General features: G+C 53.9%; 2 protein-coding genes across 12 annotated transcripts in view; one reads left to right on the plus strand and one right to left on the minus strand.

The window, feature by feature from the left end:
• Positions 1 to 5,963, plus strand: part of LOC122392459 (tRNA-splicing endonuclease subunit Sen34-like) — a 17,852-nt gene extending 11,889 nt beyond the window's left edge. For 3 of the 8 annotated variants that reach the window (XM_043387317.1, XM_043387316.1, XM_043387319.1), the window contains exons 2-3: positions 4,114 to 4,671; positions 4,904 to 5,963. In XM_043387317.1, the coding sequence (XP_043243252.1) occupies positions 4,227 to 4,671; positions 4,904 to 5,724 (1,266 nt within the window). In that variant the 5' untranslated portion in view covers positions 4,114 to 4,226 and the 3' untranslated portion in view covers positions 5,725 to 5,963. Of the gene's footprint in view, positions 1 to 2,621; positions 2,747 to 3,590; positions 3,761 to 4,113; positions 4,672 to 4,903 lie in introns of those variants that run through there. The other 5 variants (XM_043387320.1, XM_043387314.1, XM_043387315.1 and 2 more) reach the window with 5 other exon arrangements.
• Positions 5,964 to 6,055: 92 nt separating this feature from the next.
• Positions 6,056 to 26,358, minus strand: LOC122392456 (neogenin-like). 4 transcript variants are annotated; one of them, XM_043387308.1, is made up of 25 exons: positions 26,223 to 26,358; positions 24,314 to 24,719; positions 23,841 to 24,006; positions 23,378 to 23,508; positions 22,874 to 23,158; positions 22,268 to 22,421; positions 19,847 to 19,989; positions 19,433 to 19,581; positions 19,117 to 19,246; positions 18,585 to 18,792; positions 17,993 to 18,269; positions 17,462 to 17,671; positions 16,859 to 17,159; positions 16,367 to 16,528; positions 15,770 to 15,966; positions 11,810 to 11,962; positions 11,281 to 11,443; positions 10,755 to 10,949; positions 10,406 to 10,438; positions 9,624 to 9,768; positions 9,008 to 9,240; positions 8,279 to 8,389; positions 7,625 to 7,735; positions 7,037 to 7,350; positions 6,056 to 6,775 (listed from the first exon to the last, which is right to left on the minus strand). In XM_043387308.1, exons 2-25 carry the CDS (start codon positions 24,363 to 24,365, stop codon positions 6,677 to 6,679), a joined length of 4,122 nt encoding a protein of 1,373 aa, XP_043243243.1. In that variant the 5' UTR covers positions 24,366 to 24,719; positions 26,223 to 26,358; the 3' UTR covers positions 6,056 to 6,676. The 4 variants fall into 4 exon arrangements, with proteins under 4 accessions (XP_043243243.1, XP_043243244.1, XP_043243245.1 ...); XM_043387309.1 differs by lacking the exon at positions 10,406 to 10,438; XM_043387310.1 differs by lacking the exon at positions 8,279 to 8,389.
• Positions 26,359 to 26,419: the final 61 nt, after the last annotated feature.

Genomic DNA, 26,419 nt, shown 5'->3' on the forward strand with positions numbered 1-26,419 from the left:
CTGCCCCGAGCTGCGCGCCCGGCTGGCCGCCGAGGGCATCGAACAGGTGTTCCTGGTGCAGGTGACGGTGCTGCCTGAGTTGCTGGCGGCCGCAGAGTCGCCGCTGCCACCGGCCGACCTCTGCGTCTCGGCGCCGGCCGGCCGCGGTAAGACGCTGCCGTTCGTGCTGCCGCTGGTGCAGGCGCCGCGCCGCGCCGGCCGCCGGGTGCGCGCGCTAGCTGTGCTACCCACACAGGCGCTGCCCGCTCAGGTGCCCGCCGTGTTCCGCCAGTACGACGCCGACACGCCGCTCTGCGTCCGGCTGCTGGGTGGAGACGAAGTGGCACGAGGGGGGGGGGCACCAACTGGTGGCGGTGGGGCCGCGCGGCCCGGTCTCCCTGGCTGATCGTGGTGAGCACTCCTGGCTGGCTGATGGATCACATACCCAGCGCCGAGGGCTTCTCGCTAGCGCACCTGCGCTACCTGGTGATCGACGAAGCCGGCCGGGTGATCGAGATGGCCGAGACGGGCTGGCTGAAAGCGGTGGAGCGGGTGGCGGCAGCCACGGCCCGCCGCCCTGCATCGCCGGCCGGCTGACGGCCGCCGCCGTCTGCGCGCCTCACCTGCCGCTGCAGAAGCTGCCGTTCCTGGCTACCCTGTCACAGAACCCGGAGGCCGGAGAAGCTGGAGCGAATGTCGCTGTTCCAGCCGCGACTGCTGGTGGCCGGCACGGCCGGCCGCCGTCGCACTGCCCGGTCAGCTCGTCGGCAGGTTCACCACGCCGGCCGAGCTGAGCGAGTCGTTCAACGTGGTGGCGCCGCAGCCGCTGAAGCCGCTGCTGATGCACAATTTGCTCCGACAGCCCGACTGGCGGCGCTCGCTCGTGTTGGTCAACTGGAACGAGGCAGCGCACCAGCTGGAGCTACCGCTGTCGGTGCTGGGCGCGCGCGAGGCCGAGTTCCCTGGGGCAGTGCCGGCGGGCCAGCGCGGCGGCGGCGCGCGCCAGCTGAAATGCTGGTGTGCTCGAGGCTATGGCGCGCGGTATTGACGTGGACGCCGTGGACGCGGTCGTGTCGTACGACATCCCGGCGCTGTTGAAGGCACACTGCGTGCGTCGGACGGCGCGCGGTAGCCGGGCCGGCCAGGCGGTCACGCTAATGTTTGAGCGGCAGCGCAGCCATTTCTAGCGGCTGATGGCGCAGGCGGGCAAGGTGGACGGCCGGGTGCGGGAGACGCCGGTGCCGCTGTACGAGCTGCGCCAGTACGAGGCGACCTACGTCAGTGGATTTCCACGCTAGCTTCTAGTTGATCGCTTTTTTCACCTTGTTTACGCTCATCGCTCATGATTTATTTACATTTTAGAAATATTACAATGAATAGGTGTTTACCTTGTCATCAGCCCAGAAAAGTTTAAGTAGGTAAGGCGTTTTTAGTTGCATAATGTATATTTGTTCATGAACACGGATTTAACGTGTCCTAACTCCCAAATGCTTCGATATTAGACCCGAGTTTTGCAAACCAGTCGAAAGGCTTAGAACGATCATTTGGTTGGGGCGTAGCCAGACGGCTCGACTGGGCGTGGAAGCCGGCGAAAAGGTGGTCACCACGCGATCATCATGTAAAGCGGTCTCCGTCGGACGATTGTGTCCGTGCGCAACGAATGATCTCGGCACACGTGGACGAGTTCGGCAGGACTCTCCACTGAGCGGTACTGGGCGCAGTCGAACGACGGTCGACGAAGCTAGCGCAGGTATTGTTACGAGCCGGACCAGTGTAGCGGGGCCGGAGCTTATATTGTTTGCTGTGTGGCGTTCCTTCGTCTTGACCGGGCCGGCAAACGGGGCCTGCATATCGGCTGAAACCACCTAGCCGGGCAGCATGACCTCCACCTCGCCGAAGTGGGGCGAACGACCGCCCTCAGCCCTGCAATGACCGCGGTGCAGTTAATCTGGGTAGGTATCTTCCTGAGGTATGACACTCGCCTTGGCACAAGGCTTTACCCATATAGGCTTTGGCGAATCCTTAGCCCTCTTGGTCCTAGAAGTAGGTATAATGCAGTGCGCGCGAAGCCGCCTCGCAGCACCGCAGTTCACTCGCTCGGCAGCGGAACTGTCCGTCCAGCTTCAGGTGGCGCCTCTGGGAACAATGTTTGCCGCTTCTTCCCCACTCTTTTGACATCTAGGAAAGAGGTGCGACTCCCGCGTCGGGAGCGGGTCCCATCTATTATAGTCCCCACCTCATAAAAGGTGGGAGTGGGGGTCCATACATTGCGTGCACGTTCGACACGATTATTTTCTACAAGGTGCAACTAAAAGCAGACAAAAAGGTTAATTGCAAGTTGAAGGTATTGTAAAAATTAAAAATAATAGGCTGACAGGAAAAAAAGATCCACTAAAACGCACGCTTCCTATCGTGACCGTCATAAATGACGTAGGTTTACAATTTGGTGGTCTTGTATTGTCAAGTTTATTATGGTCTATTTTGTGGTTACAACTCTTGAAAATATATGTTATGTTTTCCAATAATAATATTTCTCAATCTTTGTTGTATTTGCTTAAAAAAACACGCTTAACTTTATTTGAAACATGTTTTAAATAATTTATCAATCTCCTTGACCATTATCGATATTAAAATATCAGCTGACTGCCGGCGACAAATATTTCCGGCCGATGTTGGCTGGAATATTTTTGTTGGTGAAACTCGTGGCTGTGTGGCGGCTATTTTTTCGGCTGGATATTTTATTTCGGCGGCCGGCTGGTATTTTTTGGTAAAACTGGCCTCAGATCTGCTTTTGTATGGGGCCGTACCCAAATCTGCTATATTTGGGTACGATGACGTCACATGCGTACCCATTTTTAGCAGATTTCTGCTAAAAATAGCAGACTGCTAAAAATAGCAGATTTTACCATAGTTTCCCCGACTGGTATAGAGCTATAGACACCAGGGCAAAACTGAAGACATCCCAGAATTCAAATATCAAATCTTTTAACATTACAAGGACATGATACTGAATGAGCTTGAGCTGGTCGAACCCCTCCCCCCAGCTGTTTGGCCCTTGATTCATGCTTGGATTGAGGTAGGAGCTCTGAATAAAAAATGGGTGTGCTTCCAATTTTCATTGACAAGAGGAAGCCCATCCATGATCCATGGTACCCAATGTTGTACTCTTGGGTTATTGGTTGACCTCCCTGGTCAATTCATTGCTCTAAAGTTCAGGATAATAGGGACCTGCTAAAACTGTTTAAAGGAGGTACCTACTACCCTACCTAGTAATGAGGTTGTATGGTCTTGATTTCAAATTTTATATCAGTTTTGCTCATAACATAAATGAAATATTCATGTAGTTAGGTAAGGTCAGCTCAGGTCTGGTGAGGTCAACCTGTAGGCATCCCACTGACTATCCACGCTATGTATTAAAACCATCACTATTAGCTTTGCAGCATGTTGCATCACCATCAGAACTTCTCCTCAATCATTCAAATGGGTGCTAAATTTGAAATCAGCTCCAAAAACTGCTGTAGAATCTGGTAAAATTTAAAAAGAGGAGAACCAAGGTCATTGTCCTTGACTTGACCTTCACATGAGTTTGACCCTAGGGTATATAGGGCCTTGGTGGGTAGGTGGGGGGGGGGGGGGTATACCAGGTATACCAGGTATACCAGGTATAACTATAGGTGGGTATACCTGGTGGCTGGTATACCCACCTCAAAGCATGGGATAAAAATCATTTCACATGAGGGCATGTTTTTACTCACTAAAAGCCTGGAAATGTTTGAGTAAGGTATGCTGATTTATGCTGAATTGCAATTCTGGCCTGACAATTGACATGATCTGGGCTCAGATCAAAGGTCTTCTTGGATAGGGTCATGGAATTTTCAGGGCATGTCAGTGTGTGGCATTGATTAGCTTGAGAGTACATGCTGCAAGCTTCGTCATTATCAGCTGCTTTGTGCTAGATTTTTGTGTGAAAAACCATGGGGACAGACTAGTCCATCTGAACCTAAAAGTGTGAGGGTGAACTCACTATGGTACTAGGTACTTAGTGTTGTTAAGGTTTAAAATTGGAGCTAAAACGTGCTCCAGCACCTGTGAACCCCTTCCCTGCCTAAAACTGTCTGTAAAAAATGTTCACAGATAAAAGAATACTGGAGGCATCCCATCCAAGTGATGTGCAGCTAGCTTCAGCCGCAGCAGTCAAGCATGGTCCTCTTCACCAGGACTTGGCCCAGTCTTGCTCCCAGCGTCTCATGGACTCTTCCAACTTAGCCCCGCCTGTGGCTGGGTCGGAGCCGGAATGGGATGCTTTGGATGATAGCGAGGCGGCCGCTGCAGACTGGTGCAGCTCGCCCGGTCCAAAACAGGACGATGACGAATCGTGTCCCGCACACTGGGACAATGGTGGGGGCTTCCCTGCTGCTGAACCTCAGTCCGATACCACATGCCCACCAACTACAGAGCACGTCTCTGTCGGTGACTGCCCGGCGGCCGTCGAGCCCGATTCCGCTCTGCAGCTGGAGGTAGCCAGTGGCCGCCTGGGCTACGTGTGGAGTGCTGCTGCCGCCCGCCAGCTGCGCCAGCTGGGAGTCACCGGTCAGCCGGCGGGCAGCGTGGCGCGCGCCCCGCGCCAGCCGGCCCAGCTGGGTCTGCCGCTGACCCTGCTGCCAGAGGAGATGGACCTCCTGCATCGGCAAGGTAAGCAGCCAGCAGGCAACGAACGTCTCAACAAACGACTTGTGCACATGGATGTTTGTGGCCAGTGACTCTTCCTTCGGTCTTTTCTATTTCGGCTCACAATCATGGCGTTTACCGGGTCTCCTCTTTTTAGTTTACTTTCAACTCCGCTAAATTTATGCTTTACTCAACTTTACTAAAGTTCGCTGAGAAGCTGCGGTCCGTTCTGTCATCGACTGTTCTCTGTCGGCAGGGCTCGCTGAGCTGGTGCAGTACCCGGAGTTGCTGCGTCCGCGGTCCGCCGACCAGCGCCGCGCGCTGGCCCAGCGAGAGGCAGCCAGTGCGGCCGCCCAGCAGCGCCTCATGACGCTCACGCGGCACAAGCAGCTGCTGGAACGCGCCGACCAGATCGTCGAGGGCAAGTGGCGCAAGCTGGAGCGTCTGCGGGCGGCCGGGAAGCCGGCGCCGGACGTCAGCCGCGAGCAGCTGAGGTTCGAGTTCATCGAGCAGCTGCGCGCCGACGTGCGGCCGCCGCCGGTCGGCCAGTGCCACCAGCAGCTGTACTGCGGCCACCCGCTGACGCTGCGGCCCGAGCGGGTGCCGCCGCCGCCGCCGCCGACGGCCGACCCTGCCGCGCGCACACGCCGAGCGGTCTACGCCGACCTGTGGCGGCGCGGGTACTGGCTCACAGACGGACTCAAGTTCGGCGGCCACTTCCTGGCGTACGAGGGCGACCCGCTGGTTTATCACGCAGCGTTTGTGGTGCGATGTGTCCAGCGGCGGCCTCACGTGCGTGATCTGGCGGGCATGCAGCGGCTGGCGCACGGCTGCTCGAAGACGCTGCTGATCTCCTGGGTGGATGATGGGGAAGTGCGTCACGAGGCTATCAGCCGACGACGCCGGCCGCTCAGGGAGGTGATGTCAAGTAGGGCCGGTACCGGCGGCAGCGAGCCTCCTCAGGACCCATGGTGGCTAGAGGTGGACGGCAGTCGGGAGTCAAAACTGGACGGCTGTGAACAAAGTGACGCGTCAAACTCTGCTACTGTGAGCCGGGATGAAACTGAGATCACGTGAGAGAATGGTGTCACGGTAGATTGAGTGGTGTCACGATTTGTTTTTATGCTGATGTGTTTCTGTGGGGAGTGGCAATAATACCAAAGGCAAAAGTACCGCAAGTTAGTTGGGTCCACCCAGTTCCATGGTTCACCGTTCTAATCGATCAGAGTAGCGGGGTACGGCGGTGAAATCGGGAACCTGTGCGAAGGAGTGAGCATCTGTAAACGGGTGGTAGAAAAATGAACACCTTGCTAAAGTTTCGTCATTTACCGGTTCCCAGGGAAGGAAGGTGAGTTGCCAAAAAGGTGTTAACATATTGCGAGGTCAAAAGCATAGGTGAACACAAATGTTACGCGCAGTATAAAATGTATTAGAATACATTACGACAAAGTTGCAATCAGTGCAGGAACAGCGCCAGTGTCCACGCATAATAAAAAAGGTCACGGGAAAGTGGTAGGGCGCACACGCGTTACGCGGAACACTGGACGGCCAACGTAACGCTAGGAAAATACATAAACACATTGTACTCGGGCGGTCTTGCGAGATTCCAACTACAGACAAAGCTACGTTGTGCGGGGTGCCGGAACGGAAACGTGCGCCGAATGCGATATTGTATGTACAATAGGTACAGAGCTGGTCGCTGACTGCCGGAGTCGACAGACACCTGTCCACTGGGACAGAGGTCTAAAAGACCGTCCACCGGGCGCGCGCCCAGTCCACATTGTCCACACGGGGCGCACGACAGACCCGCCGCCGCGCGTCCACATAGTCCACACCATCCCCCGCAACGGTACAGTGTCACTACTCCGTAAAAAGCGTTACAAAAAGAAAACTTGGTACAATGCTGCCTTTGGCACAAATAATGACTCAAAAGGAACACAACTATCGCTCACTGTGCGGCGCCGGCTCAGTCCTGGGGCCGCGGCGGGCCCGCGCCGGTCGCCGGTAGCTGCCTCATTGGGCGGCGCCACTAGCACTGGAACTCGGAGGCGGTGATGGCGTTCAGATCCTTCATCAGACCCTCCAGGTTGGCCATCTCCTGCGTCAGCTCCTCGGTGCTGTAGGACGGCTGGGGAAAAAAAATTGGGAAAAAGGAGTTAAACAAGGCGCCCCAAAGGCAAGTAACTGAAGCGCTGTTATGTAAGCCAGTTGTAAAATCAGCGCGACGAAGCATCAAAAGGGCAAAACCCAGGAACCACGCGACTAACCCGCTGAGATGGGCTCAGTTCAAGTGGAAACCGCATACAATTATCCAGACATGACAGGATACAGCGGTACTGAAGGTGCACTTTGATACGGTCTCTCATCAATCTCACCCCAATGCTCTTACCTGAAGTGGCAGCATCTCCTCCCGACTGCACGGACCGTCGCTGGCCCGGGGCGAGCTGGCGAACGACGGTCTCTTCAGGGGGCTGCCGAGCGCGCGCGGCCCGGCCGGCAGCGGCGGCGGCGGCGCCGGCACGCCGAAGCTTTTGAGCGGGTGTGTGGGCGGCGGCACGCGCTTGCCCAGCGATCCGGAGTCGATGCTGCTGGCCGAACTAGCCGAGTAGCCGGGCGGCAGACCGGCCGGCCCGGCCGCCTCCGACGAGGAGGCCGACGTCAGGCCCAGGCCGGCGCCGTAGTGGCTCTCCGGGGCCGACGGCGCTGTACCAAACAGGGACACTGTGGTCAGAGGGGATCGAATGGCTTACTTAGGACGACAAACAAGTAATGGCGTGTGGAAACTGAGAGCAGTCACGATTATTCAAATACCAACACGCTGGGGTCCAGTTATGTCAATAAGATATCACTTCAAACCTGCAGTGATTTTGACATGAGAGCGCCTTATCTTTAAACAAAAGCAGAACACAAACGACCGGCCTTTACGCCGTCTGTACGCTCCGCCCGCTGACTGAGGAGCGGTACATGTCTGCGGTACCTGGCGGCGGCGGCGGCTCCACACCGGCCCGGGAGATGCTGAACTGGGTGCGCGGGTACACGGGACGTGTCTCCACCGTGCCGTTCGCCAGGGCCGTGGCCGAGCTACCGGCTGGAACGGGGGAAAACGCCGCTGGAGAATCACCGAGAGACAATAGCGACACACGATACGAGCGGCCAGCAAAGAGCGGCAGCCCCCTTACCCTCCCCTACTCCGGAACATAAGAAAGCGGACGCAGGGAAACTGCATGCGGGGCAACAACAAACGAAAGGCTGAAGCTGTGTGAACACAACATTTAGCGAAGTCCGGGCATTCTTTAAGCATATCCAGAACAAATGATGCATCCATTTCAAGTACCCTAGCACATACCGTCTGTTAGGAAAATGCGGCAGACTGGCAGCATCCATTACACGGATGCGCCCAATGAAGGCCAGTCACTGAGATCAGGGTCGCTATCTGACCACTAACTTTATTACCTAAGCATTAGTTTACATGCGGTGTAGCAAAAAGTGACTAATTATTGGTATTACATAAAAACAAGTCCATTTTTTTTTTTTTTAGCCAGTATTGAATGAGACGATTTCCGACAAATACTCTAGCAGACGGTGTTCCGTGGCTCCGCCGATCATACATCCCGCACCCGGCCGTACTCACGATCCGCGTTCTGCGCCACATCAATGGGCACAACGATCGGCTTTGGTTTAAAGGAGCGCCGCTGGAGCTGTGCGTTCAGCCGGTCCTCGCTGCGGGCTCTGTAAGCGTACCCTGTGCGGGGGGCGGGGCGGAGTGCGACCTGGGTCAGCTCCCCGCGACTACAGCAGGCACCGGACACTCAGATAGGCAGACAGGCGATACGTGCAGTGCGGTCCGACCGAATAGTACAGCAAAGGGCCGGTACCGAGCAGGCGGATGGTGCACAACAGCTCAGTGATAAGGGGTGCAGTGAGATGGACGGAATAGGAAGTGGATTCCGGGCAGATGAAGGGGGGAGGGGTCAGGATTGCGGGCACCTTGACCCTTATCAACGACAGCATCCTGGGCCCGTGTCGGAGGAGGACGATGCACAGAAGCTGGGACGTCGACTGTTGTGTGCAGTGTGTGCAGTCGGCTATGGTGCAAGGCAGCTAGCTGGAGGGACTAGCTGACAAGATAAAGGCGATGCAAAACAGTGCAGCGTTTTGCAAGCTGTGTGCAAATCTAACAGTCAGCGACAGCTTACCGTGATAATAGCAGGCAAACGACACCAAGCACCGGCAAGCCCGAGCCAGCCAGCGTCATTCATACCAAACACAAAAATCGGCTCAGACACAACAGCTCATCTACAACACTGCAGCGAACATCAACCATCCTCGGAGCCAGCCACAACGCTCTGGCACCGCCTACCTTTTCCTGCGCCGGGCGACTGAGCGCGCAGCAGGCGCTCCTTCCTGTCCAGTGTGGAGGAGTAGGCGCGCCCGTCGGGCTCGTAGTCGGGCGAGGGCCGCCGCAGCGAACCGCAGCTGTCCGAGCGGTGCTTGCCCAGCGGCCGCAGCTCCATCTGGTCGTGATGGATCCACAGATCGGGCGGCTTCAGGTCCGGCGTGCCGATCTCCGTCTGACTCTTCACGTAGCTGTTACTGCAAACATGCGACGGAAAATTTGAAGTGGGAGTAGGAGGTTGAGATACTGCACAATGGATGCGTATGAATTATTATCGTCTTTCCATCAATTTCTATCTTTGTCTGCATGCAGCAGGATATTTGAAGTCATTGAAGTTCATTGTTTAGGGAAGACTCCAATGATACGCAAAAATACATAATTTCACGTTATCGTTACGTCAAATTAAGCAGCCTAGTCTTCATTTCGTACGTCAAATTAAGCAGCCTAGGCTTCATTTCGTATAGATACCATCTTCAAAACATGTATCATGACTGGCATGATGTGATAAAATCTTACAACACCCCGTGCCCAGCAGAGACCAAAGCCTCCCGCTCCGGCGCCACTGCGCGTCCCTGCCCACCTCTTGTGGCCGCGCCGGTCGTTGGCCAGCCGGCCGGCCGGCTGTCGTTTACAGAGGCACACTACGGCCACTATGGTCACCACCAGGAGCAGTGTCACGGCGCAGGCGATGATGACGTACAACAGGTTGTCGCCGAGACCACCACCTTTGCGAGGGCGGCCAGAGGGGGGAGGGGGTCAGACGGATGGACGGACAGATTGACACCTCACAGTCGGATCGACGGTCAGCCGGCGGCGGTCAGACGGACAAGGTCAGACGGACGGGTCAGACGGACGGACGAACGGACGGACGAACGGACCGACGAACGTACGAACGGGAGCCACTTGGTCAGACGAACAATCAGACGGACGGACGGACGGACGGACGGTCAGCCGGCGGCGGACGGACGGACGGACGGACGGACGGGCGGACGGACGAACGGACGGAGACGGTCAAGCGACGGCGGTCAGACGGACGGATGGGCGGACGGAAGATCAAAAGGAAAGGCAGACGCAAGGACGCACACCAGACGGTCAACTGAATGCGGTCAGATCAGACGGAGGGACGAAACCCGGTCGGACGGTCGGACATTATATAGTTTGACGGACGCCAGACAGGCCCAACACAGCACGGCACCCGAAAATTCACGGCGTCTGCAGACTGCACATGAATGAAATATGAAAAAAATGTGCGATATAGAGCAAAAGACATGAAGCAGTCGGGAAAAGGGCAAAACAGATGTCTGCAGCGTAACCAACATTTATGTGACAAAAAAAAACGGAAAACGGGGTTGAAATACTCACCAGCCTTTTGTCGCGTGAGGCTGTAGCCAGGGTCTACGAAAAGCAATACCAAGGCGGTCAACAAAGCAAGGCAACAAAGCACAGGCAAACGGGAATGTGTGTAAAACAAGCAAACAGAACGAACATAGATAGGCAGAGGAAAAATTAATGTATAATGAAACATTCACATAATCTAGTAAAACTGTGGAGGTTTGAAAAAGCACACAACAAAATAACTACATGCCGACACAAATGTTCAAAACAAATTCAATAACATAAAGACAAATACCATTCCATAGAAAGCCCAGCCTGCAAACATACGAAGAGAAGCTGCGACCACTGACCAGCCACGTGACTCCCGTCTCAGTACCTGAGCTGGTGAGCAGTTTCTCTGCGCGGGAGATGGGCCCGGTGCCGGCGCCGTTGCGGGCCTGGATGCGGAACCAGTAGTGGGTGGAGGGCGTCAGGCCGGTGATGGTGGTCGTCATCCGGTCACCAACCACTGGGTGCACCCGCCACTCGCGGTCCGGCAGCGAGCGGTCCGTCGTGTACAGGATCACGTAGCCTGCCGGCCGAACGGGGCGTCAAACACCGTCTGACCGAGTCATAAAATACATAGACCTACCAATTTTTATTGAACGAGTTTACCAAATTTGGGGACTTACCCTTTGTATGACACTGGCTGGGTCAGAGTGTGTGCATGGAACACTTGCAGTCCTAAGTCAAAGGTAAGAGGGGTTACTGACATTTGGATGCACTTTTAACCAGTCTTAGAGTCAAAAACATCAGTCATATATAAAGCTCGAAGTCCCGGTGAACAATATAATGAATGAATAAAAAATTAATAAAGCTTTAGCAAGCCTCAGCTGCCCTGCGCTGCTCTGCGCGGCCCGTACCGTCGATGGGCCCGTTGGGCGCGCGCGGCGGCTGCCAGCTCAGGTTGATGATGGCCGGGTTCTCCTCCGACTGCACGATGGTGAGGTCGCGCGGCGGGGACGACGGCGGCGCCTCCCGGGTGCGGTTCTCCACCACTAGCGACCAGTCCGACTCGCGGTGACCCTGCAGCAGAGGTGAGCCTCAGTTAGCGACACAGCACGCCGCATGGATTGTTCCGTCATCACACTAAATGCATTCATATTTCATCCCAAGGCAAGCTCCTCAGGGCCGTGGTGCTCAGTGGTCAAATAAACTGCCTGAGGCTGTCTGACAACCGCAACAGTCTACAAATTATTCCACAAGCTACAAATTAACGCTGAAAAAAAAATGAACAGCCTTGCCCCTTCTTTATGTCAGGGTGTCAGAACATGCAACGACTTCCCTTTGCGGTATGTGAGTCAGAAAAAGTATATTCTCTACTTCACAGTAAGTGAGCCCAAATGTCAGCAGCTTCCATTCGCCGTCAGTCAGTCAGTCACACCCGCCTACCTTGACGGTCTGCACGGAGAACTCGTAGGTGGTGGCCGGCCGCAGTCCCTCCACTCGGCAGCTCAGTCCGGTAGCGTTCTGGTACCGGTACCGGTCCGGGTTGGCCTGGGTACTGTACCGCACCCGGTACTGACGGCCGTCCGCCGGCTCATCCTGCCAAAGGCGCGGGACGGACCGTCGAGTTAGAATCGATCCCGACACAACAAGTGGTTTCAAATGAGATAATTATTGTATTGTATTGTATTTACATCTGGGGGGCATCCACAGGTAGTTGTGGCTATTACGCTCCCGCGTCATATGAGAATGGAACAAAAAGACATCACACTCAACATATCACACAAAACTCACCAAAACGCATGGCTATGCATGAATAGATTTCAGCTGACATACATGCAACCCATATGCATAAGCCTAAATCAGTGTTGAAAGCGACGTTTGAGCGATGATTTGAACTTGTTTGTTGACATGTCCGGAAAATCACTGGGCAGAGCGTTGTACTGCATGGCTGCACGGTAGCTGAACCTTCGACGCCCCGCCTCTGTGTGGATGCCAGGTAGCCACAGCCTGCTATCCCGTCTAGTCGCTCGCTCGCGCATCTCCTCATTTCGGCGAAACATAGCGGCAATGTCAGCTGGCTCGCCCGTTCGGATAACCTTGTGCAGTAGCACCAGCGTATCGTACGACGATAGGTCACCAGCCGAGAGCCACCCCAGCGCGTCCCTTACATCAGCCACGTGGTCATATTTGCGACGGCCAGACACAACCCTTGCGGCAAAATTAATGACCTTATCAAGTCGTGCGAGGTTCCCTTTCGAGCAGTTCCCGTAAACGGGCAGGCAGTACCGCACATGTGAGAGAACAAGGGCAGTCACAAGCGTCACAATCGTTTCCTCTGGTATGTAGTGGCGCACCTGGCTCAATCCTATCAGCGCTCCGAAACATTTACCAACAATGGCAGCAACATGGTCATCCCAGGTGAGGTAAGAATCGAAGGTCACGCCCAGATTCTTGACCTTTTGACACGGTTTCAAGACGGCGTCTCTAAATCTTACATTTATGTCAGGCAGGTTGCGCATGCTCTGCCGGCTGCCAAACGCAATCAATTCAGTCTTGGTGGCATTGACTTTCAACCCATTGGCCGCAAACCAGTCACTGAGGGCTGCCAGGGTCGTCTCCATTCTAGTCACTGTGTCGCTCATCGCTGTCCTACGGCCACTGACGAGCACCTGCGTATCGTCAGCGTACTGAACGATACGCGCATCAAGGGCATGCAGGCTCATGTCGTTCGCAAAGCAAGTGAACAACAAAGGCCCGAGGGCCGAGCCTTGGAACACACCAACATGGTTTGGCAGTGACTTGGAGAGTACGCGGTGACCCCTACCATCACTGATGCATACACTCTGTGTGTGGCCCTCAAGATATGAGCGGAACCATCCAGCGTCAATCCCAAGTAGTTGGAGCTTGTCAAGTAATTTAGAATGGTTGATGATATCAAAGCATTTACTTAGGTCAATGAGACACAGGAGAGAAATTTCGCTGTTGTCCATGGCTGAGAGTATACTATCGGAGACGTTAATAAGAGCGGAAGCAGTCGAATGGTTGGGCCGAAATCCATGTTGACTGTCCGAGAGAAGAAAGTTGCTAGAGAGGTAATAATGGAGCTGACGCTGGACGATCCGCTCAGTGATCTTGGCGATGACGGGCACAAGCGATATCGGCCTATAATTGGCCGGCAAAGTCGGGTCACCTGACTTGAAAATGGGTCGCACCACAGAATGCTTCCAAGAGCCAGGGAAGTCGTTTCGGGTCAGACAGTTGTTAATAACATGTTGTAAGATCGGACCAATCACATCAAAACACAGCTTAACTATCTTGATCGACACCCCGTCGAGTCCACACGCAGAGGTGCCTCGCATGGAGAACACCACCCTGCGCAGCATATCGATGTCCACAGGCCGGACTGTGAACCCGCACGAGCCCACACGCGGCAGCCGGCACGGTACTACGCGGTCACCGTCTCGCTCCCGCACCACCCGCGGCCCGACCTGGACAAAGTACGAGTTCATCTCGTCTGCCCCAACAGACGGGAGCACTGCCTGTGATTTCTTGCCAGCGACCACTGACCGTAGGTTGCGCCACGTAGAGCGGGGGCCTTGTTCCCTGATCTTGTTGTTGATGTGCTCTCGACTGTCACGGCGGATTGACGCCTTGACTTGCCGATTCACCTCGCGGTAGAGCTCGGTGTCGCCGTCACGCAGCGCACGCCGCCGAGTAGCCATGAGCTGCTTCGTGTCATCAGACACTGGCGGCGCGGTCGGGTTGTGGATCTTGACCCTTTTCATCGGTGCGTGACTGTCAAGCACTGGTGTAAATGCGTCCAGGAAATGTTGCCACTGTTCGGCTGTGCTGTCGGTCTGGTACACAGGGGACCAATCAGCGGCCGACAAGTCACAGCAGAAGGCGAGCTCATCGATACGCTGTATCCCGCGGCACTCGACGGTAACCGGCTTCCTGTCAGGACGCGGTAACGCTAACTCGGCTCTCACGAACGAGTGAGGGCTAAAGTGGCAGGTGCGCGTGCCGGCCCGCGAGACAATCTCCCTGCTGCTCACCAGAATAACATCGAGCAGAGAACCAGACGAATAAGTAGGGCAATCAATCACCTGGGACAAATGAAAATCCGACATAAATTCACTCAGTCGCCGGCCCGGTGGTTCAGCGGCGGGGGATAGCATGTCACAGTTCAGGTCTCCGGTGACGATGACTGGCAGTCCGGGGTGACTGAGCACAGCGGCCTGGTACTGTCGCTCCAAGTCACTAAAGTCCGCCTCGAGCGCGGCCACCGTACGCCGCGGCGGCCGGTAGATGGCGGCCAGAATGAACCGGCGCCCGCTGCCCGTCACCACAACAGCCCACAGCGACTCAAGCTTGCTGTTGTCACCGGGGCTCGGCTGGGGGAGCTCGCGGTAGCTCATAGTCTCACTGGTGACTATTGCTACGCCACCGTAGCCGGACCCGTCCGGTCGATCGCGCCGGTGAATGACGAAGCCGGGTAGGTTAATAAGCCGGTTCGGAGTGTTGGGTCGCATCCATGTTTCCGTCAAAACAATGACATCGTATCTATTTCGTGCCAGCTCCTGTCGCAGTTCCAGCACCTTCGGTTTCAGTGACTGCACGTTGAGCCCCGCCAGCATGAGGCCCGAGCGCCGGTCCGCCGGCCGCCAGGCGCCACCCCTGGAGCCCCGCTGACGGTGGTGAGACCGCCGACCGCGGTGTGTCCGCCGACCGGACGGAGGGGAGCTGCCCGGAGCCGGAGCGGCCAGACCTGTCAGGCCGGCGTCCGCGCCCGAGGAGCTGACAGCTCGGAGCCGAGGCGGGTCAGTACGTGTGCCGGATAACGGCCGGCGCACCTGTCCCGCGCCACCGTGGCTGGACGTGCAGGGTCTCGGAGGGACACCACCAGCGTCGGCCGACTCCGTCCCTCTCTCATGCCCCGCGGCAAATGTGGCCGGTGAGCGAGGGAGCCGCGGTGTCCCGGGGACGGGGCCGGCGCCGGGCAGCAGCGCCGTCACTGTCACGGCGAGTCGGTGACGGGCCGCGCCACACAACAGGCTCCAGGTCCCGTGACGTGACGCTCACGAAGATACGGACGATGGCGAGTAAGACCAGGTATCTGGCAAGGTCTCGATGAATGCCAGGAATTAGCTGTAGGTTTGCGCAACATGCCATAGGAAGATTCTTAAACTATTATTTTCTTAACAAAATTACAAGAAGAAAACAAACGCAATCCGTTCGTACACTCCTTAATTAACATATGCATAGGTACTACTGACCGTGTAAGAAAGAAAGCATGCAGACAAACGCACATATTCGCATTACGCGCACACACGATTCTAGCCCCAACGTATAGTAACTAACTGAAGCACGTGTTACCGCGCGGATGGACGTCTCGGCACGAACCTGTGACGGCAGCGAACGGTCGGTGAACTCGAGCGAGGCAGTCGAGTCGGTGACCTCTGTCACCTTCAGGCCGGTCGGTATGACCAGCGGCCGGGCGTCGGCCGGACGATCGCGCGTCCACAGCGTCTCGTAAATGGGCAGACCCGGTCCGGCCGCGTTCACCGCGCGCAGCGATACCACGTACTCGTTGTGTGGCTCTATTGATGCAGGGCAGAGAGGAGACGGTTAGTGAGCGCGACATCAACGTGATTTAAACAGCACCGTGGCCCTGACTGGTCAGCCATGATCTGAACACGGCGCAGCAATGATACGACCCTGACTGATTGTTGGACACCGTAACATGGCTAAAAAAAAAAAAACAAGTGATGACGTCCTGGCTCGCTACCGACCTCAAAGCCTAAGGGCGTGGCTGGCTGACACGTTTCCAAGCCCAAACGGACAAGGACCCGGTGGCCTGGCTTACAATTGATCCAGTGACCTGGCTGTCCGATCCTAATTGACAAGACCCAAGTGACCCGGTCCTAACTGACAAGTGACCAGGTCATCGGCGACCCGACCTCAGTCACCCAGTGATCCGAAGACCGGCGGCCTACTCACCGAGTCCGTCGATGACGTAGAAGCGCTGCCGCTCGGCGTCGATCAGCTCCGTGTAGGTGTCGGGCACACCGCGGCCCCAGCCGATCTTGTAGCCGCGCACACGGATGTTGTCGTTGAGCGGCGGCGACCAGAGCACGGTGATGGTGGTCTCCGTGGGACGGGCTGGAGGCGGGCGCAGGCACGGTCACAGTCACGGAAATGGTGACGGCCTCACCAAACAATCGAGCCCAGAGGCAGAGACCCACATACACGATCATCCCGTGAACATCCCGAAGCAGTAATTTGCGAGGTAAACATACTATAATATCGAATATCCAAAAAATGTCAACAGCCGCCTTCCGAGACGGTGTTTAAATCGTGACCATAAACGTCTGTATAACGGTAAAGGATTTTCACATAGATCGACGCAATAACGTGCGAGAATCATGTCCATCGGGGGACCACGCCTGGACCACGACGTCTGCCTGACAGTGTGTGTAGATGCGCCCCTACCTCTGAGGCTCGCCGGCTGGTCGGGTACGGTCGTCTCCACCTGCAGTCGGTGGAAGGTCTGCGCCGCGTGCCAGCGCGTGTACGGGCCCGTGCCGTTCACTGTCAGCGCGGCCATCTTCACCAGGTACTCGGCATCCTTCTTCAGGCCGGTGAGTGTGTGGGTGCGTCGACTGGCGTCCGTGACGACCGTCTGCGCCCGCTGGCCGCCGCCGCCCGACTGCAGCTTGTAGCGGATCTTGTAGCCGGTGATGTGACCGTTCCGCTGCTCAGGGGGCGGCGGCTGCCAGTGCAGCACCACGCTCTGCCAGACACAGAGAGTCGGTTTAAAGTTAGCTGAGGTTATGCCAGAAAACAAAGGTCTGATAAAGTTTTTAGCTCGGTACGGATGCGCTGACCTTTGACTATGGACAGTTGAGTTACACGTCAGATACAAATACAACTCTTTTTATGGCAGGACGCATTATACCGCAACTCCCTTAGTTTGTCAATTTTCATTACCTACATCGGTTTACCTCCGTATCGGTAGCATACAAGCTAAGTGTTATAGTGTCGGCAGCATCAAGTGGCCCCCACCCCGGCGCTGCCAGGTGTCGCCGTACGTACCGTATCGCTGTCCGTCTGGACGGTGACGTTCTGCGGAGTCTCGGAGGGCACGTCGCTCCAGGTCGTAGCGCTCTGCTCGGCGGAGCTCGGGCCGACGCCGGCCGGGCCCAGGGCAGCCACGCGGGCTCGGTAGACGGTAAACTTGCGCAGCTCACCCACCAGTAGCTCCGTGGCCGTGGTGTTGAAGGTTCGCGTCCCATCGCCGCCAGACTGTTGGTACGACGGGGAACGAAGTAACGGGTCACAGACAGATCCTCACCGATAGGCCCACATTATAATGCATGTCTAAAAAAAAAAATCATACGACAGGCCGGGATGTAGCCAATTGTGGCCATGTTCATCAGCGATACCTGCCTATAACGCACGACAATGGGTCTTAAGTGGCACAGCACACTTTTCGATCCGTGTACTATGTCCTTCAGAGTCTGCAGAACTCGTTTCAGCGGTCACTACAGAGCTAGGTATCGTCGCAAAGGCAAAAGTGAAAAAGTTAGGAGTGTCTGTCCATGTAACGTCACCCAGCCCACTAACCTGGGTCAAGTAGAGGGTGTATCCGTCGGGCGGCGGCTCGACAGGCTCCCAGCGCGCCAGCAGCCGGGTGGCTCCGACGGCGGTCAGCCGGAGTCGGCCGGGCGCCGCCGGCACCGTCCGCTCGGGCCGCGTGCGCAGCAGCAGCGGCGGCGACGGCCGGCCGCCGGCGGCGCCCAGCAGCGCGCGTACGCTCAGCTCGTACTCGGTGTCCGGCTGGAGGCCGTGCAGCTGCACACTGGGCGCCGACGAGCCGGCGGACGTGTTCTGGACTCGCTCCCTGCCGGACAGAGACAAACGGTGGGGTCAATCGGAGGTGCGTTGGTTTGTAGAGAATGTAGACATTTTCTCTTTCATTCAGCTCAATTAAGTTAGTTAAATTGAGCTAATTTAATTTGAGCTAATTTAACATAGCCAACTTAACTCAATTAGAGCGAAATGCTGACTCAGTTCACATCCCCACCATTGCCGAAACACATAAGAAAACCACAGGCCTCTTGAAGATCGAGGGCTGACGATGTCAGCTGACCGTTCCGGCCAAAGAACAAACGCCATCATGTTCCGGCGAGTCACCAGTCCCACCCACGCCGCTCACCTGTCCGAGCCCTGTTCGCGGTAGACCACCGAGTAGCCGGTGACGGCGCCAGAGCTGCTCAGTGGCTCCCGCCAGACCAGCGTCATCTCCCGGGAGCCCACCGAACTGGCGTTGAAGCCGCGAGGAGCAGAGGCTGCTGTGCCGTCGGAGTCGTCTCCGGGCGCGGCCGCTCCCGCACCGCCGCCGTTCAGGGTACGGCCGTCGGAGTCTGCAGCGTCAGAGCCGGCGTCAGGTGTGGGGAGGCGAGGGATGGAGACACACTTCAGCGATATGGAATGGTCACGTATGTTCAGCTAGAAACACAGTCACACACATTGCCGCTCTTCGTCCAAGTTGAAAAAAGCTCCTCCCAAAATACCATGAATGTTCGATCATTTGGGCAGTTGCAAAAATCTGACCGGTTTCACAACAAAACGGATAAAGTGAAATCAAGAGAATATGATCTATAGATCACCCAAATATTTAATGCTCAGACGTCCTTCATCAAAATGAGCAGTACAATATTGCAGCGCAGTCTCAGTCGACGTCTTACCCATGTCCCTAACGGACAGCCGCGCCGCCGTCTGGATGTTACCGGCGTCGTTGGACGCGAAACACTGGTAGATACCGGCGTCACGCGGCACCAAGCCGAGAATTCGCAGTCGCCGGCCACCGTCCGCCAACTGAGGGACGAACATAAATGGCGTGAGATTGTGGCTTAGATTACACGCATAGCGAGTCCAACATGGGTGACAGAACTATGACAGAACTAGAACGCTGACCAACATGGTCAGCGCTGGCAGCTTAAAATACAGGAGGCTTAAACGAACTGTTTACCCCCACCACAGCTGAAGACACAGTCTGCTCACCTGGAAGTAGTTTGAGTTATGCAGTCGCTCGCCGTCCTTAGTCCAGGTGATGGTCGGTGTCGGCGAACCGCGCGCCTCGCAGGTCAGCTCCACGTCCTCCTTTTCGGCGGCTGATGTCGGACTGGGCCGCACCACGAACTCTGGCGGAGCTGGAGACGCGAAACGATCACTAGCGTCACTTACAGTCGCACGATGACCTCCGGAGGGACTAGGCGAGTTACAGAGGAGCTTACATAATACAAAGTAAAGGAGCCTTACAATACACACATATCACTATTAGAGCATCCATATTCACTCATCAGTCATCAGATGTAACACAAACAGTCCTACTGGTCTAATAATACACATCTTCAGTTACTGTCGTTAGCCCATTACCGGCACAGCCTTTCAGACGGTCCAGCTCCGATCACCAACCTTTGACGATGAGCCGCGCGCTGGCATCATCGGAGTCCGCAGAGTTGTAGATCCGACACTGGTAGGATCCAGAGTCCTCCTCTCGTACATCGACGATCTGAAGGCTGCTGACTCCGACGCGGAAAAAGCGCCGGTCCAGGTACCTGCCGCCGGTCACAGGCGCGTCAGCCGAGACGATTGAGGCTTGGGAACGGACAGACAGCACGGCAGAACGAACAGGGGTTGGCAGATACGCGAAACAATCGCTTAAAGGGACACTCCCACCTTAACATTAGTTTTGAGTTGAGATAGCCAAATTGGTGGCCATGGCCTGCAAATACCGGTTTGGGCACTCACAACATCGAAAAATGCTTTAATTCGAAGATATGGAATTTCAAACTTGCAGTTTTCGGATTCTAAGGGGCTAATGCATTGGAATGCCCCCTTAGAATTTGTGACGTCAGCGGAGATCTAACGATTTTTAAATCTTAGATTAAAACCATCGTTAACACGTGGTGGTATACGCTGCTTTGCGCGCAACGTCTGCCGCACTTTAAAGGAAAAGGGCCACCTTTAACATGGGGATTGAAACTGAGATAGCCATCTTGTAGCCCGTGTCCGAAAACCTATCTGTCTACATCCTTACGGCCGATTTCGGCCTCCATTCGTAGTTATCGGCAATTTTAAAAGAAAATACGCCAGGAATGCGTTCTTATCCCAGGAATGCGTTCTTATCCGACAATACAGCCACCCGCGGCGAGGCTTTGGTTTTTTACCAATCAGCTCCAACCAGCTCAGCTTTAACCAATCAGCTTATCTGACACAATCCGACGAGTCTGTCTGCTGCACGCTGATTGGCTTGAGTGTGACGTCATCGCTATGCCATCATACAGTAGGTGCCGTAGAGAGTATCAACATAGTACTAATATGTTAAATAGTTTTAAATACTTTTTCGCGAATTGTGCACTTCTGGCACCAGTTTTAAAAAGAAAATGAAAAATAATAATGTCAAAATGAAAAACAACGATATCTTCATATTTCACGAAGGTGGCCCTTTTCCTTTAACCCGGCAGTTGCTGGGGTATTTCGCCACCCACCGTTTGCTGGGGGGGGGGGGGGCGTTAAACGCCCCCAGCCGATAACTCGAGAACCAATAGGCGCAGCGAAACGCACGAGGCGGCAAACGAAAGAGCGCGACGAGACGCTTCAGATGAGTACTTTAAAGTTGAATTTTGAGGTCACAGGTCGGGTCAAGGTCAGGTCAAACACCTGAAATCGGGCTTTCAGTAGCATGGACTTCAGGACTTCGCAATGGGCGCCTTTCGCAATGAACTCTGTCAAAACGGTGCACAATCCATCTTATAAGGCCTACAAGAGTGTCAGCTCCATGTAGGGGTCAGTCAAGCATAGGTCAGGGTCAAGGTCAGGTCAACCGGGTAGGCACATATACCCGAAAATCAAAACTGATATTCGCAGCCTGTGACACATGTTTTATAGGTAATTTGGGGCGTAGAACACGATGGTGACATTCATTTTATCATATGTGTACGTGTTTGGCTCAAAAAGTTCAATTTAATAAATTCATGTATCATGGTCGTGAAGTAGTCACGAAAAATTGCCAAGATTCAGTTTAAGATTATGGAAAATGCGGAACGATAATCAATAATCGAAGATAGCCATTTGATTGATCATGGTATTGGCAGTCTAATGGCGTTTACGGCATGTCTGTATGTCTATTCTGTGATTTTATATGATTTTTTGAACATATGCCGTTTTTGGTCGAAAACTCAGAAATCATGACGTCACTAAAATCTCGATATCTCAAAAATTTTCCGACCGATTTTTTTGAAACTTTGTCACAATAAACTTCAATCAATTCCCTACAGGTACCCAAAATTTGGCGCGCCTGCGGCGCGCCGTTTTTATGCTATGGCACGGCGAAAAAAGTGGGGGCGTTTAACGCCCTCCCCCAGCAACTCGCGGGTTAAGGCTGCCAAATTATTGCTTCCAAATAAAGTCGCTAGTAACAGGGGAGATCCCAAAAAGTAAACAAAAGTAAAAGCCTAATATCTTGAAATCCAGTAAATATTTTTCGGTGAAATTTGGTAGATATTCGTTTTCGCTCTTTCTGAACCAAGGGACATCACTTTCATGCCAATTCATTAACTTTTTTGAAGGTGGGAGGGTCCCTTTAACTCTCTTGGAATGGTAACACACTTATTGTCGTGGAAACTAGCACATGATGACTTATTTTACCTGGTTGAAGGACATCATACAAAAATAATAAACAACTCATATTAGTAAACACAGACATTTGGACGCAGACACATATATTGAAAGCACACGAGTTACGAACCCCAAGGATATGTGGAAGCCGTGCGTCAGTCAGCTGACCAACAGCAGGCTCATCTCATTGACAGAGTGACGGCCAGGCGCACTTACGACATGTTGATGGTGTTGCCGTCCTTGAGCCAGGTGACCTGTGGCCGCGGGTTGCCGTTGGCGGCGCACTCCAGCGTCACATTATCGCCTCGGAGGGCCTCGGTGTCGGCCGGACGGGCGACAAACGTCGGCGCCGCCTGCTCGGAAGCCTCGTCTGCAGTGGGTGAGAGAGGTCATTGGCGGTCAGATAGGGCATCGAAGACAGGGGAGGAGGACCAGACATGGCAGAGGTCAGAACAAGACAGTCAGGCGGCAGGCCAGCTGCGGGACAGACAGGATGGAACGACAGGGCGGCAGAAAGGGCAAGACGCATGTTACAGGACGACAGGGCGGCAAGCAGGACACATATCACAGGCAGCGGTTCAATGGAATGCTTCCCGGGCACACATTACTGGATTATGTAGCTCTACGGATATTCTGCAATGACGATGAAGACCTATTCTGCCAGATACACGCGAAAAATCATTGTCATGATCGGGTCAGAGCTCTTTACGAACCGTGGCCCGCAGTAATATGGTAGCACACGTAGCTTGCACTTCAGACCACCTCAGGCCTCCCGCTACTGCTCTCACGGCGCACGCACACACTCGGCCGCGGGCGACTCACCATAGTTTGTGTTGATCCCCAGCCGGACCCGCGGGCCGAGCACGAAGCCGCGCTCGTTCTCCGCCCGACACACGTAGTCGGCCTGGTCGAACATCTGCGCGTGGTCGAGCTCGAGCGCGCCCGACGGCAGCACCGTCATCCGTGACGTGTCCAGCTGCAGCGGCTGGTCATCCTTGAGCCAGGAGATGGAGGGTGCCGGCCGACCGCGCACGCCACACTCGAGCCGCGCCGTCTGACCGAGGAACACGGTCTGCTGGGCCGCCCGGCCGCCGGCCGATTCCAGCTCTGTAACGGGACGGGCGGACGGCGTCAGACGGAGACCGAGCGCGGCACAGAGGGGCAACCGGCAGCTGTTTCCCAGGGGCACATTCATCGAGAAAGACACCAATAGATTAGCAGTGCTCGGATCAATGACCACGGTTCATAGACTGAGCGTTTGTCACCACAGACGCAGGGTTGTGAGAATCATCTAAGCCCTGCTGAGCGAGAAGTAGGACACCGTACCTGCCAGCTGCAGCGAGGCCCTCCTGCTGAGCAGAATGCCGCCCCCTGGCAGCGTCACCTGACACTGGTAGTCACCCTCGTCGGCCGGCTGCACTGAGACAAAGTGCAACGAGCCGTTCACCGACTGGGTCCTGAAACACAGCCGAGAACGGAGGTCAGGGGCTAAGCACATACATCGGGAAGGACTAACACACGCACCTGAACGGCTGAGCACTACATCCTCTGGTCTGAGTGCATCCCTGGCTCATGACAGCGAGCAATAGCAATGCTGCAATTCTGTGCACAACCGACGGGAACAGAGCTGCTTCTGTAAAGATACCATGAACTCTAGTCTTGCCCTGAATTCCATCGTCTTGCCCTAAACTCCATCGCGTTACCGTTCTCCCACTCCATACCACAGATCAGTACCGTAACGAATCCGGTCGGCGGTCGGGCAGTTCAGTTCAGTTTATGGCGCACACACCTGTCCGGTGACGGGCTAAGGAGCAGGCCGCCGTGACGCCAGGCCACCGAGGCACCCTCTGGCGGCTGGCAGTGCAGTGCTGCCGGGCGCTCGGCGTCCACCACCACGTCATCGGGCTGGCGGACCAGCAGCGGACGGGTCGGCACCGGAGAGCCGCCCAGCGTGCCTGCGGTGCGCACAGACGGCCGGGCGGTCAGTGGAGTCAGAGAGGGGGAATGGGGATGAGGGGAGAAGCAGAGAGAAGGGAGAATAGAGAAGAGAATCACCAATCACACTGGCAAATTTTTACTTCAGGTCATACACAGGACATATAAACATAACAAACGTCATGTTAAAAACAGTTCAAGTCAAAAGAAAAATTGAAATCATTTGAAAAATGGAGTTATTGCTCAGATGAAATAAGCTGAACCCAAAGCAAAATGAAAAGGTTACTAACATTACTAACAAAATGTTTCAACTAATAATGAACTTACCTTGAGCTACTGCTGGTAGTATGACAAGGAAAAATAATCCAGTCAAAACCATGGCTCCTTTAACTTGTTCCCAATCTCTTCACACAACTTGCAGTCCAATTGCTTTACAAGTCACCCCGCACCTGTACCATCATTCCTCTCTCATCTTCCTTCCAGGATTTCTTCATAGATCACAACAGTCATTAAAAATTTGATCAAGTTTATCACACACAATATTGTCTACTAATTATAAGTATAAAACAAAATAGAAAATCCTTGAGTCATTTGATTATATAATTCCAGGTTTGTAATTCCATCTTCAACTTTTCCTTCTACTGCTTAAAAGCCACAAGGAGGGCAGAGTATTCATGATCTTCTCTATGACCAACTGATGACACCAACTGTTGAACTACTAACTGATGACAACCTGGAAATAGATAAAACTTGGTAAGGAACATTTTGAAACAATAACAATTCAATTCAATTTTTGAACAGCTACATGTTTTCTATACACATGTTTTAATAAGCTTTGCCAACTGTTTAGTATTAACAGCATCTTTCTTTAGGGGTAATAATATACCTATATATGCCTAGTGCACTGAAAAAAACATCAACTTAACATTTAATTTGTGATAGTGGTATTTGGCAGACACATAATAATGAATTCACCAGGTGAATTGATCATTTATACACCATAACACCTCAATCTAGGATAACTGAGATGCCACCCTCAGCCATCCAGTAGGCACTAGGTCCTGTCACAAGGCATCTCTGAGCAATTGAAAAAACTGCAAGTGCAGCACTAAGACATTGTTTCTGCTTGCAATCATAGCAAGTACAGCTCAGTCCAGCCAGTATATTAAAATACTGCTGATTCTGGCTTCTACCACACCACCAGGCCAGACTGCAAAGCATGGAAGAAGAGTCAACAAGCAGCATCAAGAATGGTAACAAGTCCTAAGCAGCCCACACCCACCAGGCAGGAAAGGAAATATGCACCAGCCTGCACCTAACAAAGTCCACTAATTCCACTATTATCTAAATAATTATTTTTTATCATGAGAAAAACTGCTATATAGATCAACTTTCTCTCACTGCCCCTACCCCTCCTGAATATCATTTTCTTAGACATTGCTATCAGCTATGCCAGCAGTTAACACATCAGTTTAGCAGTGACAAAATGGAGTTTATGATGCTCCCGACAAATTACATTACTACTGCACCACATAAAATTTGCACTGCAACATGCCCTGGCTGAGTGCCCTCAATGACAAGATATCAGCAGCATTGCCATACTTCAGCTTCACATTCTAAATACTAGATACATGGATAAAGATAGTTCAAGGGATAGATAGATAGATACCAAGGTTTGTATTCCAGACAAAGAGTCCAATGCCATGAATTGATGTAGATGCAGTAGCATTATATTTAGATGAATGAGCCACAAAAAGCAAACAAGACTCATTCACAAACACAATGCAATTTCATTGAAAACCTGGGCCCTGTTCGCTCGCTGTTCTTATATCAGCGTGCTGTCAGTTTTCCCCATATAAGGAAGTTATTGCTGGTGCGGCTAGGCCTCTCATTGGTCTAACGAACAGACCACTTGAATTTGACCAATGAGGAGCCAAGCAGTAGCAGCATGGTCGCAGCCTGCTGATAAATAAACGGGGTGCGAACAGAGCTCAGGCTTGTAGCCTCAATCTTTTGCTTATATCTCAGCTTCAAGATGTCCAATATGCAGGGGACAGACATCATTCTTTATAAAATTCAAAACCTTATCAACTTAAACACTAAACAAGCCTAGGTATCTTAGCCTTGCATCCATGTGGCAGCCTCAAATGAACAAAGACGTAAATTGTGGGCTAATGGTCAACTCCCAAGCCATACAAAACGAAACAACTTCAAGTTATCAATCCAACAAACGTACCTTCAATATTCCATAGGACTGCAACATCAGCCCCAACCAGGCCTACCATAGGATGACACCATGCATTAATAAAATTGCGTTTATTTGTATAATAACCCCTCGACCAAACGTAGTCAATCAAGGTCTTCAAGGTAATAGAAAAAGTTTCAGATGCTAATCCTTCTGCGCATGCGCAGTGAGGAAAACACAGTTTTTAT

The sequence above is a fragment of the Amphibalanus amphitrite genome, unplaced genomic scaffold (genome assembly GCF_019059575.1).
Source record: "Amphibalanus amphitrite isolate SeventyFive unplaced genomic scaffold, NRLGWU_Aamphi_draft 000487F_arrow, whole genome shotgun sequence".
Lineage (NCBI taxonomy): Eukaryota > Metazoa > Arthropoda > Thecostraca > Balanomorpha > Balanidae > Amphibalanus > Amphibalanus amphitrite.

What these genes read in the sequence shown, in the direction of transcription:
- LOC122392456 (XM_043387308.1), bottom strand. Translation starts at nt 24,365, where the DNA reads ATGGTTTTGACTGGATTATTTTTCCTTGTCATACTACCAGCAGTAGCT. An exon ending in CTTAGCCCGTCACCGGACAG is followed by an intron (nt 23,509 to 23,840) that starts GTGTGTGCGCCA and finishes GCTGTGTTTCAG; the next exon opens with GACCCAGTCGGTGAACGGCT. An exon ending in AGGAGATGCTGCCACTTCAG is followed by an intron (nt 6,776 to 7,036) that starts GTAAGAGCATTG and finishes TTTTTTCCCCAG; the next exon opens with CCGTCCTACAGCACCGAGGA.